The sequence below is a fragment of the Plectropomus leopardus genome, chromosome 17 (genome assembly GCF_026936395.1).
Source record: "Plectropomus leopardus strain MGB_pleo_1.0 chromosome 17, ASM2693639v1, whole genome shotgun sequence".
NCBI classification, from domain to species: Eukaryota; Metazoa; Chordata; class Actinopteri; order Perciformes; family Serranidae; genus Plectropomus; species Plectropomus leopardus.
The window spans coordinates 33516958-33534759 of record NC_142192.1 but is presented as its reverse complement, the minus strand read 5'-3'; the positions used below and the strand labels follow the sequence as shown (position 1 = coordinate 33534759).

The window sequence follows — 17802 nt, the reverse complement described above, 5'->3', positions numbered from 1 at the left end:
TAAATGGTATTTTTTAAAGCAGAATTTTAAAAAAGCGCATTTTGTGCACAGAGCAATGTGTGTGTGTGTGTGTGTGTGTGTGTGTGTGTGTGTGTGTGTGTGAGTGACATTAAAGTGGGCCCTAAAGGGTTAATTATGTTCTTTTTGGTAAAAACTTAAATATGAGTAACTCACATGCTAAATGATGTCATCAGAAAGCTTCAGATTTAATCTGGAAATAATAATATTCATATAGTGACTCAGCCATAAGCTTTGAAAGGAAACATGAGCAGCCAGAGTTCAAACAGTTAATGAACAGTAATTATGCTAATGATGCTAATCTAAAAATTACATTTACTGTAACACAAGGATCGAATTAACTTCTTTTTTTTATAAAGCGCCATAAAAAGCAGGTAAATGGAGCGTGTGTTAGTCACAGTGTTATCAGCTCCGGAGGAAATGATGAACATCGAGAAGCTGCAGGGTGAAACACACAATTCACTGCAACATTTGTTATGATGCAGAAATTAATAAAAGCTTTGAAGAAACATTAATGAGCTGAAAAAGGTTGAAAAAATGGAAGAGAAGACGAGGAAGAGACCTGATAAAGCATCTTTCATTGAGACTGGAGTTTGATTAATTAAACCGCTCACTAATGATGCACGAGGAACACAAACACACACACACACACACACGCGCGGTCCGATCGATACAGGCATATTAAGGAACTATCGACTGAGGAAATTAAAGGTTTAATTAATCAGCGAGCGGCTGTTTCGGGGTCTCCGATCGACCCTGAACCAGATTTATGTCCCTGATCAATAACACAAAGTGGAGCTGCTGTTAAACGTACAGACGCTTTATGTTGCCATCAGTAACACACAGACGCTGTCTGCAGCCCAGTAATCACAGATACACTCGAACACACTGACACACTCTCTGCTTACATTACGTGTAGTCCAAAAAGTAATGTACCGCACGTCAGGGAGGGGAGGAGCTAAACACACAGCCGCTTTAACCCTTTGGTGCATTTTAGTCTCTTTTCCTCCGTCATGTTGTGATAACTGTGTGTGTGTTGATGCATGTGTCCTAAATGTAGTCCAGATTGTGTATTTGAGTGTAATCAGTGAATTTGCAGCTCAGCTCCTACAATAAGTCTAAAATACACTGTGGAAACTAAATAGTTACATTCAGACTGTTCAGGTCCAAAAATGCTCCATTGAAACCCATTCAAACTGACATTTTTGATCCCACAGCCATCAGAGCAGAAAAACAGGACTTGTATTATTTCTGGGTGTCATTCTGGGCTTTTGACTCTGAATTTGTCATTTTGACTATTTTCCACCTGATGAGGTCATTTTGACCATATTTGGCATATGGAGGAAATACATGCTATTTCCACTAGGTGACCTGTCACAGTCAATGTAGCTGCTGATCACTGACATATCCCAGACTGTCGGCAGCTACACTCACACACTGACATATCCCAGACTGTCAGCAGCTACACTCACACACTGACATATCCCAGACTGTCGGCAGCTACACTCACACACTGACATATCCCAGACTGTCAGCAGTTACACTCACACACTGACATATCCCAGACTGTCAGCAGCACAAAGAAAAAAATAAATTGTGTTTTTCTCATCTAAAAATATAGTGGCATCATGACAAAAACCTGACATTTAAAGGGTTAAAATTCTGAAACTGTGTTTTTTGTTTTTGTAACTTGACACTGCGTAAAAAAATATGAATGTATAAAAATCAGTGTTGCTGCAAATCATTGACACATCCCAGACTGTGATCATCAAAAAAACAAAAAAAATCTACCTGGCATGCCATTATCTGAAAACATAGTAAGCATGACAAAAACCTGCCATTTCAAGGGTTAAAATTCTGACAGTTAATGAACATTTGATATTTATGAGTAGGACTGACGTTGGTTAAATTGCAAGTAGAAAATCATATTAATGTATAATGTTTTTTCGGGTGGGTGATGTGGGGATTCGGGCAGGTAAAGCTGTGTGTCTGAAGGTGGCGCTAGAGGAAATGTCAGAGACAAACCAACATTTTCTGACATTTACATCCACTTAATGTCAATATCATCACATATACACACTGAATATGAATACTAATACACAGTGGAGTTAGTGCGCGCACGCACACACACACACACACACACACACACACACACACACACACTGCACATTCAAAAACAGTATTTTTTGTATCAATAATTAACCGAGACATGAAAGAATTAGTCTGCATAAACCATTAAATCTGCACGCTGCAGAGTCTGAGACGAGCGGCTGAAATAAATCTGAAAACATGAAATCTAATAAAAATGAAGCTCAGAGAAAAAGTCACTTAATAAAATGAAATATTGATGTTTAAATGTGAAATCTATAATAACGCTCTGTAATTTTTCTTCATCGCTGAACTTTAATTTCTTTTCTTGTTCTCTCGTTTTACCACACACACACACACACACACAGTACTCAGTAGTATGTGTGTAATCAGTAATAGAGATTAACGAGGTATTAAAGGCCAACAGGAGACACTGCAGAACAAAAATGTTGAAGAATAAAGTTTTTTTTGGTGTTTTAGATGTTAAAGATTATAAAAGTTTATTAAAGCAGTAACTTCAACAATCTACAGGCAGCTACAACAGAACTAACTCTGTTCACTGAAACATTTTTTACTTTACTTTCTCTCTTTTTCTGATGAGAAATTGTAGAAATTGAATGTGTGGGTATATGTTTATATTTAGATTTACAAAGTACAAGGTAGATTTATTTGTTTATTTTTAAAAAATTATGTAGTTTAAAAACATGAAATTAAAATTTGTCCCTACATCCTGCTGCATCTTTTGGTGCTGAAGACTTCATGAGTCTCACAGTTTGGGGAGAGAAGCTGCTCCAGAGTCTGAGAGTCTGATTTCAGTTTCATTTGAAAAAGCAAAATTAAAAAATGTAATGAGTAACTTGGCAAGAAACGTGCCGTAAACTACAAGAAAAAAAATACATAAATAAAAAAATTCTGTTCATAATAATTATATATTTAAAATTATTTTACCAAATGGTTTTATTTCTAAATTAAATTAAGTTTTTTGTTTTCAACATTCCCTCTTTGTTATTTTTGTTGTTTGCTGGTTTTGATTATTTTTGCTCATTTTCAGGCATTTTTTTTTATTATTATTTAATATTATTATTTATTATTATTTTAAAACAATTAATACTTTTAATTATTTAAATATTATTGTATTTATTTATTTTATTTTTTGTATTTTTGGAGTCATTTCCTAAGTTGCTCATTGCATTATTCCCATGTTTTGTAAGAAATCAAGTACATTTTCCCAGGTTTCAAAGGGTTAAAGTGATCTGTGGAGTCCCTGAGGGTGAGCCGTCAGTGACCTCACAGGTCCAGCGATGTCCTCAGCGTCCTGCTGGTCCAGTGATGTCCTCATTGTCCTGCTGGTCCAGTCAGCAGGTTGGCGGTCTCGGTGAGATCGTCCCCCGTCTCCAGAGCTCTCCGTACGTTCTGCCAGAAGACTCCCGGGTGTCCGCCGGCCTGCGACCAGCTCAGGTAGGTGCGTCTCTTCACCAGCTTCCTCATGCGGTAGTACGGAGACAGCTGGTGGGCCGGGATGTCCTCCAGGAACAGCAGGATCAACACGTCCTTCTGCTCGTCAAACAGACGGAAACTGCAAAGACACGGACGGGACAGACCGTGAGGACCAATCAGAGGGCGGAGCCGGCCCGACGGAAGTGAGCGCCCTCACCTGGCCATCTGGATCTCTCTGGAGCACCACTCGCTCTGCAGGTAGCGGCGCGTGATCACACAGATGGTCTTCCTGCTGCCATAGATGGCGTCTGTGATGTTCTCTATGATGGGTTTACCTGTGGAGACACACCTGTGACATCATCACCTGTGACATCATCGCCTGTGACATCATCGCCTGTGACATCGTCACCTCTGATGTCATCACCTGCCGATCGCTCCTTTTTTTAAAACGAAATAAATGTAAATATTTTTTAAAAAACTGAGCAAACCGGTTTGATTTGTTACAAAAACATCGAGAGAAGGCAGTGAGCGACTTCATGAGACATGGCCCAAAAATTAACCAAAAATTATAGTTTACAGTTACAGTTTAAGTTACAAGAGAACTATTTTCAAAATAAGAAAAAAAGAAAAAAAAGTGAAATTAAAAAAAAAAAAAAGAAAATAACCCAACAAAAGTGCTGAAAAAAGAAAAAAGAAAAAAAAACATTTTAAACACTTAAATTCCCCCCTTTAAAATATATATATATATATTTTCAGGTAAAAGACCCGAAAAAAAAATCCCAGTGTCAATCACTTTATTTTTATTGTCAATTAGATAAACCCGACGCCCTGTCAGGGGCCAGATCTGGCCGGTGGACCGTAAGATGAGCATCACTGCAATAGACCATTTAAACCTGAATTAGCTACAACTGTGTGTTTTTGTAGCTGTGATCTTGATGTATTTGTAGTTTATATTTAATGAATTTATTTTGTGAAGCTACTTTTGATTTCATTGCTTCATTGTCTGAACAGTCAAGACGGATGTTGTTGTTTGTCTGTTGTCTCTTCATCTTCCTCTTATCTTCTTCCTGTTAAAGATGTGGTTAAATGCAGATGTGGTTAAATGCAGATGTGGTTAAATGCAGATGTGGTTAAATGCACAGCACAGATGTGGTTAAATGCAGATTATATTTATCTGAATGCTCCGGGAGGTTTCACATCCTTTTTCCAGCTCTCAGCGTCTGTGTGTCTGTGTGATTCGAGCTCGGGCTTCATCAAACTCGCTTCATTGGTTCGGATGTGTTTTAAGGCCGGTGTTAGACGATCTGCAAAGTGCCGCTCAGGTTAAAAAGCTGCTCTCATACATATCCGAGTCAGTATCAGCCTTAAAAAATCAATCTGAGCTGACGGTTTGTAGAAGCTGCAGTGAACTCTGCCTGAACCTGCTGAAAGGAGATAACCCGTCCGTGGATTACATTAATTACATTTTGTCTGTCGTTGTTTTCATGCCTCATTTTAGTTTGAGTGTGTTTACACCCTGAAATACATTAAAAATGCATCTTGTAACTGATATTCCTCCAGAAATGTCAGTCATGTATATTTACTTTTCCTGACAGAACGTCTTTGTCTTTTTAGCAGAAATTTTAAAAGAACATATTGAAAACAGATCAATATCTACAATGCTTCAGAAAAGGGTAAAATCAAAGCATTTTGAAGTTGAAGTCCTCATTGTGCAGTATAATTTACTATCTTGCTGAAGACTGTTGTCAATCTACGTTTTGCACATTTCTTCTACTTTATTGGGCTACATAAGTGATAATCTTGCTGATCTTACTAAAAAAAATATGTTTATACCTATGCAATGCTTTCTGCAATAATAGTAACAGTAATTCTTCTTATTATAATTGTGAACCTCTACTTAATGCATTTACAAAGTGCTTTTATTTTTTGCCTGGACGCGGGATTTGGCCTTTGGCATCACGCTGTGGCGCTGAACACACTGAGAGCGGTGCTATTTGATGATTTTGGAGTGGGAATTTAAGTGTTTGAGTCACATCTTAAGCTGTAGAAGTGTTGGCAGTGATAAAAAAGGGATATACCTATATTTACCTGGTTGGAAGTCGCGGTGGTGCAGACAGAGTCTCCAGCCCTGCTCGTCCTCCAGCACCGGAAGCATCTCTCTGCAGACCCAGGCCTCGTCGTGAACGTTGTAGGAGATGAAGGCGTCGTACAGGTGAGGAGCTCCTTTCTTCCTCTTCCTGCTGTCGTAGAGGAAGGCCAGGAAGAGGTGGTAGGCGTAGGCGAGATGCCACCTCAGAAAGTGGTAGATGAAGGAGGTGAGGAGAGTCAGCAGAGTCAGACAAAAGCTAGAAATGAAGCAGAGGAAGCTAACGTCCATCCAGCAGGACTGGACGTCAAAGTCCAGCAACTTGTTCCCTTGTTCAGCCACAGGAAACGAACACGCATACTGGTAGGCGTTAACAACCTGCGTTTGGTTGTTGTTCTTCACCCACTGGATGAAACCGGTGTTAGAGCAGTCACAGGTGAAAGGGTTATTGTCCAGGTCGAGATATGTGAGTGCGGGGAGAGACTTGAAGACCGTCGCATTGATCACTGTAATCTCATTGTCACTCAGTTTCAAAAATCTGAGTGCAGACAGGTTGACCTGGGACAGAAAGTCCAAAGATTTGAGCTTCGTCTCAGAGAGATCGAGAACGTGCAGGTTCGAGATCGGCTGAAACAGTTCAGGGTACAAAACAGACAAATCAGTTTGCGTGATGGTTAGATTCTTGAGCTGGGGATTGAACTGAAACGTGTCCAGATCTGGCGAAGAAATGTAGGCGTTCTCAGCGGTGAAGTCCTCCAAGTGTTTCATGGCCTGGAGAACTTCTGACGGTATGTCGAAGGGGAAGCCAAAGTGGTCACCCCTGCATATCATCGTGAAAACTTTCAAATATTTCAGATTGAAGAAAGACTTATTGAAGCTTGTGTTAGGACTTTTAAAACTGCCGTCAACGAAAAAGTAGACCGTAAGATTTTCTAACTGCCTCAATCCTCTGAACTTATTCTCAAACTCGAGTGGAAGAGACACACGAAGAGTTCTTAGGCTGGTAAGTCCGTCGAAAGCTTTATGTTTCACCCTGCTGATGTGAGTCGACACCAAATCCAGATATTTTAAGGACTCTAAACCCTGAAAATCCCCCTTTTTAAGAAAAGGAACAAAGTTGTTTTTTAAATACAAGAACTCGAGCTTCTGCAGGCTCGTTTTGAAGACACCTCCGAGCATCCACAGCAGGTTGTCACTCATATCCAAAACCTTTAGGTCACTGAGATGCACGAAGACACACCTGTCCAGTTTGGCAATGCGGTTGTCATTTAGGTAAAGTTTCGTGAGGCGCGTTGAGTTTCTGAAATCCTTGCAGCTCAACTCAGAGATGAGATTGCTGCCAAGATTTAGGATCTCGAGGAGGGAGAGACTCCGAATGTCATCTGGCACTTTGTTGAGGAAGTTGGCTGCTACGGTCAGATTCTTCAGTTGCTTCATCAGTCGTATCGAGCCGTTAGACAGCTCCTGCATGTAAGTATGGGACAAATCAAGCTCACCGAGCTGAGAGCAAGCTACAAGTTTTGCACTTAGATTGGCAGCGTGGTTATAATACAGCTCCAGCGTCCTTAGTGTCGGTATTTTGCAGACCGTCTCCAAGAGACCCTTTTGGATCCACTCCTCCACGTAATTAAATCTAAGATGCGTCAGTGAGTCGAGACTCTGTAGGATTATCCGGATGTCTTCAAAAGCAATTGTAGGTTCATTGAAATAAAGTCGAGTTATGCTTTTCATTAAAGTCTTGTCCGGTACGTCCAATCTCATGCCAGCATCTCGGTCACACCAAGAAAAGTCTATCGTCTCCAGGTGAGGAAAGATCCGTGTCGTGATGCTGAACTTTTCAAATTTATTGGAAGAAACATCCAACGTCTTCAGGCTGGAGGACCCGTTCAGCAGCAGATCTTTGGTCTGAAAGGAGGGGAACAGGTTTTGCCCGATGCTCAGTGTCTGCAGGCGCGGCAGCTGCAGGATAGGCTGAATGTCGGAGACTTGGCGGAGTTTATTCTCGTGGAGCAACACGGTCTGTAAACTGGACAGAGACTGAAAGGCTGAAGTATGAATGAACTGAATTTCATTTCTGTCGAGGTCGAGAAAAGTGAGGCTGGACAGCCCCTGGAAGACGTGAGCCGTCAGGTTGGTGAGCTTGTTATCGCTAATGTAGAGGCGCGTTAGAGCAACCAAATGCATGAAAGATCCATCGTCCACTTGAGCGATCGCATTTGATTGCAGGTACAAAATCCTCAGCTTTGACATGTTGCCTAAATCTTCCCTGTTAACCTGCTGAAGCGCATTGTAAGAGAGTTTAACTATGACGGCATCTCTGGGGACGTCATCAGGGATCGCAACAAGCTGATGGTATGAGCAATCCAAAACAACCTCAGCGGAGGCGTCCACCGAATAACCGATGGAGCAGTTTTTCAGAGAAAAAGCCAGCGAGGAGTCGAGACAAAGCAGGAGACACTGAAGTAAAACCACAAGTGTCTGTTTCAGGTGCAAAGACAAACCTCCCATGGCGAAGTTTAAGGCGTTTTTTTGGTTACTGCGGTGTGGAGATTTGTAGCTGTTACTGTCGTTCACATCTGTAGAGGACAACACGTCACACAACTTTAATTTATCCTGCAAATTATCACACCCATAAAAAAACAAAAACGCCTTTACTTTATGGCTGGGGGTTGGGATGCACGACAGCAACACGCAGGTTTCCATCACAGATTTGTTCAGAACAGAACAAAAGGACCTAAAATGTGCTGGAAAAGTCTCTACTTTTCTCACAGTTTTTGGAACATTTCTTGCCAGACTGGTCATTTCTTTTTTCCCCCATGTTTTCGAAATAAATTAAACCAAATTTTCTCAGTCATCAAAGGCTCAAAAAGTTTGTAAAAGGCATCTCAAACAGTCTTAATCACAGCACTGCAGCTGCTGATTTTTATTTGGCTGATCTGTTTTGTGATAACGGGCTCTATGAATAAAACTGACTTGACCTTCCTGTGAGTTCGACAAAGAAACAAGACTTATTTACACCTCCTTCCTTCTATCAGAGCTTTTCGCGCAATTAATCACAATTAATCCAAAACACATTCTTCAGAATATTAATTTTTCATCAAAAGTAAAGCAAAAGATTCACAACCGTTAAAAAATTAAGCAAATTCTGCAAATAATAGCTCCAACACTGTCCTTAGTTTCATACAGCCCACAACAATGTCTTTAATTTTATTTTTTATTTTGTCTGAAACCCAAACGTATGAGTACGATTGTCTAGATTAAAGTGCATTCTAGAAAATCAAACAAAGCAGACATTAATTCATGTTTATTAGCACATTTTTCACAAAATTCTGTTTTAACGCACAAACAGCTGCAGAAACATCACAGAGAAACAGATACTCACAACTTCTTCAGAGCGTCTCGTCTGAATGGCGACCTCGTGATACTCGTTATATTTCCACGAAGGCGCCAGAGTTGGTGAGCCAAACGTTAATACTCACGTCTGATTGAGGTAATTTCCTCAAAAACCCGACGACGAGCATCTGTCACAAGATAAGGGAAGATATTTGTGAAGAGCTGCAGCAGCTGAACTGCGAGCTCAAGCCAAATGATCAAAGTGTGAAAAAATTACTATTAGTCAGATTTAACCCTTTGAATCCTGAGCAAAGTGGCCTGAAGAAGAAATTGCCTAAAAAAGAGCAAGAAATTACTCAAATATATGAGAAAAATCTGGAAAAAAAAAAAAAAAGAAAAAAAGGCAAATATATAAGTATATTTCTTTCTTGGGATTTGTGGACCTTTTCATACCACGTTGGTCACTTTTTTCTGTGTGTTTGAAAGAAATCTCAAAGGTTTAAATAACTGTGAAAGGTGTCTGAAAGCAGCACAAGAGTGATGCCACTGCAGGCTTCAAAGGGTTAAAACCTGACAGGAAGTAGATAGTAAGTGCAGATAAGTGCAAACATGGACTAAAAGCAGAACTGAATGTTCAGTGATTATTAGAAGAAGTTACAGCAAACACTTTTCAAAATCAAGCTTTAAAAATCTATAAAGTAACATGATTTTCTGCTTTCACTGAGATATTTTTTAACCAACATCAGTCCTAATCACGAATATTATATCAAATCCATCCATCCATCCATTTTCTTCCGCTTATCCGGGGTCAGGTTATATCAAATATTCATTCATTTTCAGAATTTTAACCCTTTAAATGCCAGATTTTTGTCATGATGCCACTATGTTTTTAGATGAAATGAATGATGTTGAGTCTCCTCCTCAGTGTGTGAGTGTAGCTGCTGACAGTCTGGGATATGTCAGTGTGTGAGTGTAGCTGCTGACAGTCTGGGATATGTCAGTGTGTGAGTGTAGCTGCTGACAGTCTGGGATATGTCAGTGTGTGAGTGTAGCTGCTGACAGTCTGGGATATGTCAGTGATCAGCAGCTACATTGACTGTGACAGGTCACCTAGTGGAAATAGCATGTATTTCCTCCATATGCCAAATATGGTCAAAATGACCTCATCAGGTGGAAAATAGTCAAAATGACAAATTCAGAGTCAAAAGCCCAGAATGACACCCAGAAATAATACAAGTCCTGTTTTTCTGCTCTGATGGCTGTGGGATCAAAAATGTCAGTTTGAATGGGTTTCAATGGAGCATTTTTGGACCTGAACAGTCTGAATGTAACTATTTAGTTTCCACAGTGTATTTTAGACTTATTGTAGGAGCTGAGCTGCAAATTCACTGATTACACTCAAATACACAATCTGGACTACATTTAGGACACATGCATCAACACACACACAGTTATCACAACAGGAAGGATGAAAAACATGCACCAAACAGTCCCTAAAGGGTTAATATGTATAAATATGTGGGCCGATGGTGACGACTAAATCTCATTTCTGTGGAGCTGAAATCTGGTGTAGTTTGTCCTTGGTGTTATTTCTCCGTCTGAGCGCGGCCACAGCTGGCAGGTGATAATTACAACTTCCTGTCAGCCTTTCTTCTTCTTCTTCTGTCTCCGTTATTAAAGTGGGACTTGATAATTAGCCTTCAGTCCTCCCCCAGCTTTCATCTCTCCTGTCGTGTCGGTGTCAGCGAAGCTTCCTCTTCTAAGTTTGGACTTGCAAATGAGGCTTCCTGTCATGGTCACCCACAGGGGGCTTCTGGGTAACGCAGTTCAAAGAGACGAGGAGGTGACAGGCGTTGGAGCCGTCCGGACGATTTTGGAAACAAAACTCTCTTTAAACAAAGCTCTTTAAAAATAATACACTTTGATATTTGAAATCATGTTGCATAAAATGTATAATAAAATCCAAAAAATATTTTTTTTGTTTTTTAAAACTTTTTCTGTGTTTTCAGGTAATTTTCAAACTTTTTTTCTAATTTTTTGCAAATTTTTGGGCCCTGTGTTGTAAATTTGCTTGTTGCCTTTTCCCCATATCCTCGGGTTTCAAAGGGTTAACACTGATGGTGTTAATGCGGTCCGTGCGTGCTCAGCGGCTGTACTCTGCACAGACGTTTTAGTCTTTTCATGTTTTTCGGTTCCTCCTCGACTCTGCTGAAGTGTCCTTCCTCTCTGTTCATTAGTCCATTAACGAGGAGCGGAGTCACCTTCACATTTACATACGGCTCATACATTTTACATTTCAGACCTCGGAGGAGTCTCACCTGAGATTAAAGCTCAGCTTCACTCGCAGCGTCCCTCGCTGCAGCGCGACGTCTGCCTCCCTCTCACACTGTCGGGGTTACAGGTTCGAATCCCGCCGGGAGCGACGGAGCCGCAAATATGTGCAGTTAAGAGTTTACGGAGAGTTTAGATCCTCCTGAGAGAAACAGAGCAGGCGGACTGAGTATCTGACTTTAACCCCTTCAGCAAAACACGAAATCTCCAGATGATGAGCGTCAACACAAACATCGCCGACACAAAAACCCGTCGGATAAAAACATCAGCAGAATAACTTTTCTACCGAAAACGAACCTGCGCTCAAACATCAGATCAATCCCAAATCTCTTTTCTGTTTGATGGAAACGAAAACATCTGCATGAAACTGTTGAGATTCTTTTCGTTGAGCTGCAGCTGCAGAGGGCGAACGATATTCACTCCGTCATTTAGCAAATATTCGACCTTCTCGGCCGACACGTGCTCGTCGCGACTCGTCACGTGCTGCCACGTGACGCTCTTTGGAGCGATGCAACCACACGCCGTCCGTACACGTTTCATGCACACAGAAATAACAGTTGCACTTGTTTCTGCTGGCTGTGTTCTGAGTTTTATGAGGATCTTCTCTGTCATGGTTAAATTTTAAAACAGAGACACGTCACTGCACGCCAGCTTTTATACCTCATTAATTTTGTTTACTTTTCTTCATGATATTTAAATTTTATTTTATAAAAAGCTTTTCTTCTGCTTGTATTGTTTACTTAGGTGAAACTTTTTAAGGGATTTTGTCCTCCTGAACAATCTTTTTTTAACTGTTGTTTTACTTTACAAAAATAAATAAATATGAAGTAGCTTTTCAAAGTTACAGTTTTTAAACATATTTTTAATGTATTACATATCAGCAGAGTAATCCAGCCGGTCGGCTCGTCCAAATATGAAAATCTTCGTCTTATTTTCATTTAGACTGAGAAAGTTTAAATTCAGTATACAAACAGTTAACTTTTTTGTTTTTTTTACATAAACAGATCTGGACATCATCGGCTGAACAATGAAACGGGACGTTACGTCTGTTAAAAACAGGAAGAGATGGGCGACATTCGGGCAGAGAGCTGACTGAAGAGATGAAAAAATGATGAAAACTATAAATTTAACTTGACTGGTTTGCATACAGTCTCTTTGTGGTAAATTTAGTTTTGTTTCAAAGTTTCCGAAACATTAAAATCTTCAGAAACAATCCGAATGTGATAAATCCTGGTGAAAAACAGCATCGTTTAGGTGCAGGTTTGGTCACACAGGTCACATAGAGACATGCCGCTGTGGTCAAAAGCTCCGGAGCAGGAGAGTAAGGGGACCTCGAGCGGACGTCCTTTCATCAGTTTTTATTTCGGGCGGTTTCCTCTCTAATCAAATCACTTGCAGAGTGTTTTCACAGATCCTGAAGCTGTAAAATTAACGCTGTGTGAATAAAGTGGGAACTTGTTGTCACTGCGATCGCACTGCTCAGATCTGCGTTGAGCATCCTTGAACTTCCTCCACCCGCTCGCTTGTTGTCATGCTTTGAAAAGAATAAGATAAACGCTCGAGATACATAATTCAAAGAGTCTGGAGGTCTTTCATGCTGCCGCAGTTTTTCTTTGGTCTGAAATGCGTCTGAGTGGATCCTCACTGAGCTCTTCACTGCGTCACCAACACTTCTCTCAGACGCTGAGTGCTGCTCAGAGACGGACAAAGACGATTTTAAAAAGGCCTTCAAACCTCGGCGAGCAACTTTTCACCGACACTAAATGCTCCTGGAAGAGAGCAGAGACGCTCTGATTGTTTCCAACAGAAGCGAAACACGGACCTGTCGGCCATCAGCTGAGCCGCTGACGGCGACGTCACGCGTTTGTTCATGTTTTGATGACCTCGGCTCAATATTTCAAACATTTAGGTCGAATCCACACTCATAAACGCATTTTTCCTCCTCAGGTCACAAAAAACTCCCGTCCACACCAACAGTATAAAACAAATGTCTGTCCTCGCCAAAACGCAAACGCAGGCAGCTGCTTCTCAAACGGGGATACGTACGTACATTTTTTAATTTGTTCCTCTGATTTACAGACGAAATTTGACTTTTCTTCCCGTCTGTCCCTCCTGGAAAAGGGATTTTTCTCTCTTTTCCAGCTCGAGGGACAAATCATAAACAGGTTTTCTGTCGTCTGTGCCGATGCACATTTGTGAATAAGTACATTTGGGGCAGTTTGCAGAGTTTGTAATTCAACATTATTTAAAATTAATCAAGTGGACTGAATGTGGATTGCGTTTGATCGTCTCTCTGCTGCAGTTTAAATGAGTTTTATTTAAAAAGTGAAGCCAACAGATGATTTATGAAACAACATGATGATTCTGTCCTTTTTCTCATCTTAATTTCTAATAAAAAGATAAAACCAGAGTACACTGTGTGTTTGCTGCCTCTTAATCTCCTCTCTGTCTCTGTAACCCGACAGCTAAAGTCACAGATGAATTTTGGAAAAGCCCAAAGTTGGCTTTATTAACCGGCGCTGCAGCAATATGGCAGAATACGCGGAAGAATGGAGGGATTACTGGCGATTAAGAAGCCAGAGTCGAGTTCCTTTTTCTCGTAATCCACCGGCGGGCCGCGACTCCATCGCTTCGCTCGCCTCGACAAAAGCCTCTGAAATCCTGCATTCAAATATCGGCAGCCTCCTGCTCCTGCGTCTCCTCCTCCCCGCAGCCTCCAAACCGCTTAACAGGAAGTGAACGGAGGAGAAACTGGGACATCTGAACACAAGGCCTCGTATCCGTCCTCTCATCTGCCCCCCCGTTTTCTATTCACACTTCAGATTAAATGTAGATGAAATATTAATGTTTTCTGGCGGAGATAAATCTGGAGCAGCAGGTTGGATGTTATCGGCCGCGTCGGAGGTCCGCCGTCAAAAGCTTCTGTCCGTCTCCGCGCTGCTGAAAAGCAGCCGTCAGAAAGGAAAAAGATTCATTTTGGAAAAAACCCTCGCTCTCATTTTCATGGTTTTTGTCCGTCACTCGTGTCCGTCAGAAACCGCAGCTGTATCATTTCTGAGTTACTTATTATTCTCCATCGCCGCTTTCTAATGAAAGATGAAATCACGCTCCGACTCCTCGCTGCAGCCGTCCTGAAACTTTTTACATCTCAGAAAATATTCAGCTCTCCAAACACAACGAGCCACCTTTAAATACGACCCCAACTCCCCAAAAAGTTTGAACGCCGTGTCAATAAAAACAGAAGCTTTCTGCCTTCATTTGCACATCGGGCCTCATGCAAGAAACTACACAGTATATATGAACATCTTTCCTTATTTTTGCTCGTATCCTCACGTTATTTCGTCAGACGCCATCGATTTATTCAACGATGCGTTCTCCTCATGACATTTTGGGTATTTTGGTGTAATCTCTCCAGTCTTGTTCACGTGTCAGAATCTTAGTTCATTTTACTTTCTCTGATAAATGAAAAGAAAACAGAAGAGAAATTTAGGAAACGTTGCTGCGTGAGGAACAATGTCCCACTTTTTTGGAATTGGAGTCAAAATCGAAGTTGAGAAGAAACTTTTGGAGTTGAACTTCTTTGTGAATTATCCCCAAACAGAGTCGGAGCGTGTTCAGATATTTAGGCTCCTCCAGCTGCAGCACGCTGACAGATTCAGACACTTTGAGCAGTAACTCTGCTCACTGAGGACAAACTCCTCCTCTGCAGACAGTAATCTTAATCTGAGACACCTCAGACAAAAAGGAAAGCATGAAATATGAACTGATTTTTAGCACCTGATATAAAAAACAGAGCTCTCCGTCCTGTTTCCGTCTCTGTGCTGAATAAATGTAAATGAACTGTGTTTGACCTCCGTCATCTTTCACTCTGTGCAAACATCGCCCGCCCACGGAGGAAAATTAAACTCTCCTCCTGCTGCTGCTTTATCTCGTCTCTGTTTGCATTAGGCTGATTGTCTCTGCAGCTCTCTGACGGACGAGACGGACGAGACAGAAGAGACGGAAGAGACGGACGAGACAGAAGAGACGGAAGAGACGGACGAGACAGAAGAGACGGAAGAGACGGACGAGACAGAAGAGACAGAAGAGACAGACGAGACGGTGACGCTCAGAGGGAAACAGTTGACGCAGATCGAAGGGCGAAACTAAAGAAATGTTTTATTTGGTGTCAGATTTTAAATGTTTTCGGCATCAGTTATTTTTCTTTTCTAGATGTTTGAAGTATTTTTTGGGTGCAAAGATATTTAAGTTTTGCAGTAGTGAGCTCACTTCCTGTAGTTTTACTCCTTTTACCCCCCCCTGCTGGTTGGGAGGTCTCACACTTTTGGAACAGCAGCATTAATCCTGTGAATGTGAAAAAGCAGACCACAGAGGGTTAACCCTTTGAAACCTGAACAAATGGAAAGTGACGGAAAAAAATGGCCCAAACAAGTCACGTGACTCGAATCTGCACCTCTGTTATTTGGGACTTTAATAATTTCGCTTAAAATGTTTATATTTGTGTTTAACTTGTTTTTACATTTAATGCAGAAAATCATGAACAAACAAGTGAATACTTTTGATATGATGGTTTCAGTGCGTGTGTGTGTGTGTGTGTGTGTGTGTGTGTGTGTGCGTGCGTGTGTGTGTGTGTGTGTGTGTGTGCGTCTTTTTAATTGAATAGATTGCTAAGAGACCATCTTGCAGCTCAGAACAATCAACACCGGGCCGGCTTTTATGACTCAATCAGCGCACACACACACACACACACACACACACACACACACACACACACAGATGTTGTGTTGTCATCAGCAGCTTTGTTTGCAGTAAACTGAGCCGCTCGTGTACATTAACATACTAAATGTGGCGTATTAAACAGCGTGTGAACGTTCAGCAGAGGAAAACAAACAGTGAAAAAAGATCAATAAACAGTCGTCGTCACATTCAGATTTTTTTCCTGTGATCGTGATGAAAAATAATGTCTGTTAACTGCAGATACTTTGACAGATGGATCTGTCTTTTTTTTTTCTTTTGATATGATGTCGTGCTGTTGGAAGGCAGAAAACCAGAAGCAAAAACTACAAATGCTGCAAAATGATGAGGACTAGCATTTATTTATTTATTTTATTTTATTCAGCCGGTCTAATTCATCAAATTAAAAAAATTCAAAGGCCACTTTAAGTTCTTAAAATAACAGCACGTAAAGAGAAGTACATTTTAAACAGAGTAAAAACAAAAAGCCTCGTTGAGAAACGGCGTCAGACGTGAATCAGAAACCTCGTCTTCGGTGTGGAGCAGCGGAGTCGTTCGTGTGCTTCGTGACGCTCCACACGCGTGTAACTGGAGACAGCTGTGGACTGCAGGCAGGTCAGTCTAGCAGCACGCTTTTGAAGCCGCGCTGTTGAAACACGTGCACAGTGCGTCTCACTAGGTGCTGCGGCAACATGATACGCCGCTGGACGACATCCGGTTAAAATGCTGCCGGTAACGCCGTAATATTTAGAGCACGAGGGATCCAACAAACCCCGGACTTTTATGCGTGAGTCTGGCATTCTCTACCCATCTAAATGTTTTGGGATTTTTTACACCTTACCATGTGCCCCGCCCCTAACCATCCGTGCACCATGTGCATGTGTCGACATCACGGTCGCAGCATCCTGAAGCATCAACAGCAGACGCAGAAGGATACCCAGAGCGTGATATGTAGACGCAGAAGTCCACCGACAAAGCGGCAACACGTGACGAGTTAGGATGAGAACGTGTTGGAAATCAGCTTTTGGGACAACTTGACGGCTCTGGTGGACATTTCTTCAGTCAGCGGCCAAAAACACGCCGACATCATCACTGACATCATCATCTGGAGACAAATTCAACTGTGAGTTTTAATTTATTTTGATATTTAACTTCATTTTCCAAGCATATATTGTATTTTATGCGTACATCTGTGGCCACAACAATAAGACTTTATTATAACCACACGCTCACACACACACAGACACACACACTCACACACACACACACACACACACACAGCGTCCCAGCAGTTCAGGCTCAGTGTAATATAAGAGGACTCTGTGTTATTGTTGTGGGGACGATGAGATTATTTACTGCTGATATCAGTCAGCTCCCCGAAGAAAAACAGCTTTATTACATTCAGAGTTCATTAAAGCTGCAGCACACGCACACACACACACACACACACACACACACACACACTGAGGCAGTTTAAACTCAGCAGGTCATCAGATGTTGCCGCTGATAACAAACACCATGTTTTCATGTTTCTTTGCATTTTCGGTGAGAAAACAGAGAAAGGAGCAAATTATATAAACAGAAACTCTGAACTGAGCTTAGAGAGAAACAGTGCGAAAATTACAGAAAAAAAACTCAAGAAATACAAAACATTGAGGATATATTTTCAGATTAAAAGCATGAAAGTGTCTCTGAAATGCAAGATGAGGTCTTAAACTATTACATTTTATTTTATTATTATATATTTTTTATTTATATGATTGTTTCATTTTTGC

At 41.2% G+C, this 17802-nt stretch overlaps 1 protein-coding gene across 2 annotated transcripts; it reads right to left on the bottom strand.

Moving 5' to 3' along the window:
- Positions 1–2719: 2719 nt before the first annotated feature.
- Positions 2720–16741, bottom strand: LOC121964536 (uncharacterized). 2 transcript variants are annotated; one of them, XM_088090812.1, is made up of 4 exons: positions 16727–16741; positions 5632–8107; positions 3761–3878; positions 2720–3682 (listed from the first exon to the last, which is right to left on the bottom strand). In XM_088090812.1, exons 1-4 carry the CDS (start codon positions 16739–16741, stop codon positions 3442–3444), a joined length of 2850 nt encoding a protein of 949 aa, XP_087946938.1. In that variant the 3' UTR covers positions 2720–3441. The 2 variants fall into 2 exon arrangements, with proteins under 2 accessions (XP_087946938.1, XP_087946937.1); XM_088090811.1 differs by lacking the exon at positions 16727–16741 and having other exon boundaries at positions 5632–8137.
- Between the last annotated feature and the right edge of the window lie 1061 nt (positions 16742–17802).

What these genes read in the sequence shown, in the direction of transcription:
- LOC121964536 (XM_088090811.1), bottom strand. Translation starts at nt 8,137, where the DNA reads ATGGGAGGTTTGTCTTTGCACCTGAAACAGACACTTGTGGTTTTACTT. An exon ending in CCACCGCGACTTCCAACCAG is followed by an intron (nt 3,879 to 5,631) that starts GTAAATATAGGT and finishes GTGTCTCCACAG; the next exon opens with GTAAACCCATCATAGAGAAC. An exon ending in AGAGAGATCCAGATGGCCAG is followed by an intron (nt 3,683 to 3,760) that starts GTGAGGGCGCTC and finishes GTGTCTTTGCAG; the next exon opens with TTTCCGTCTGTTTGACGAGC.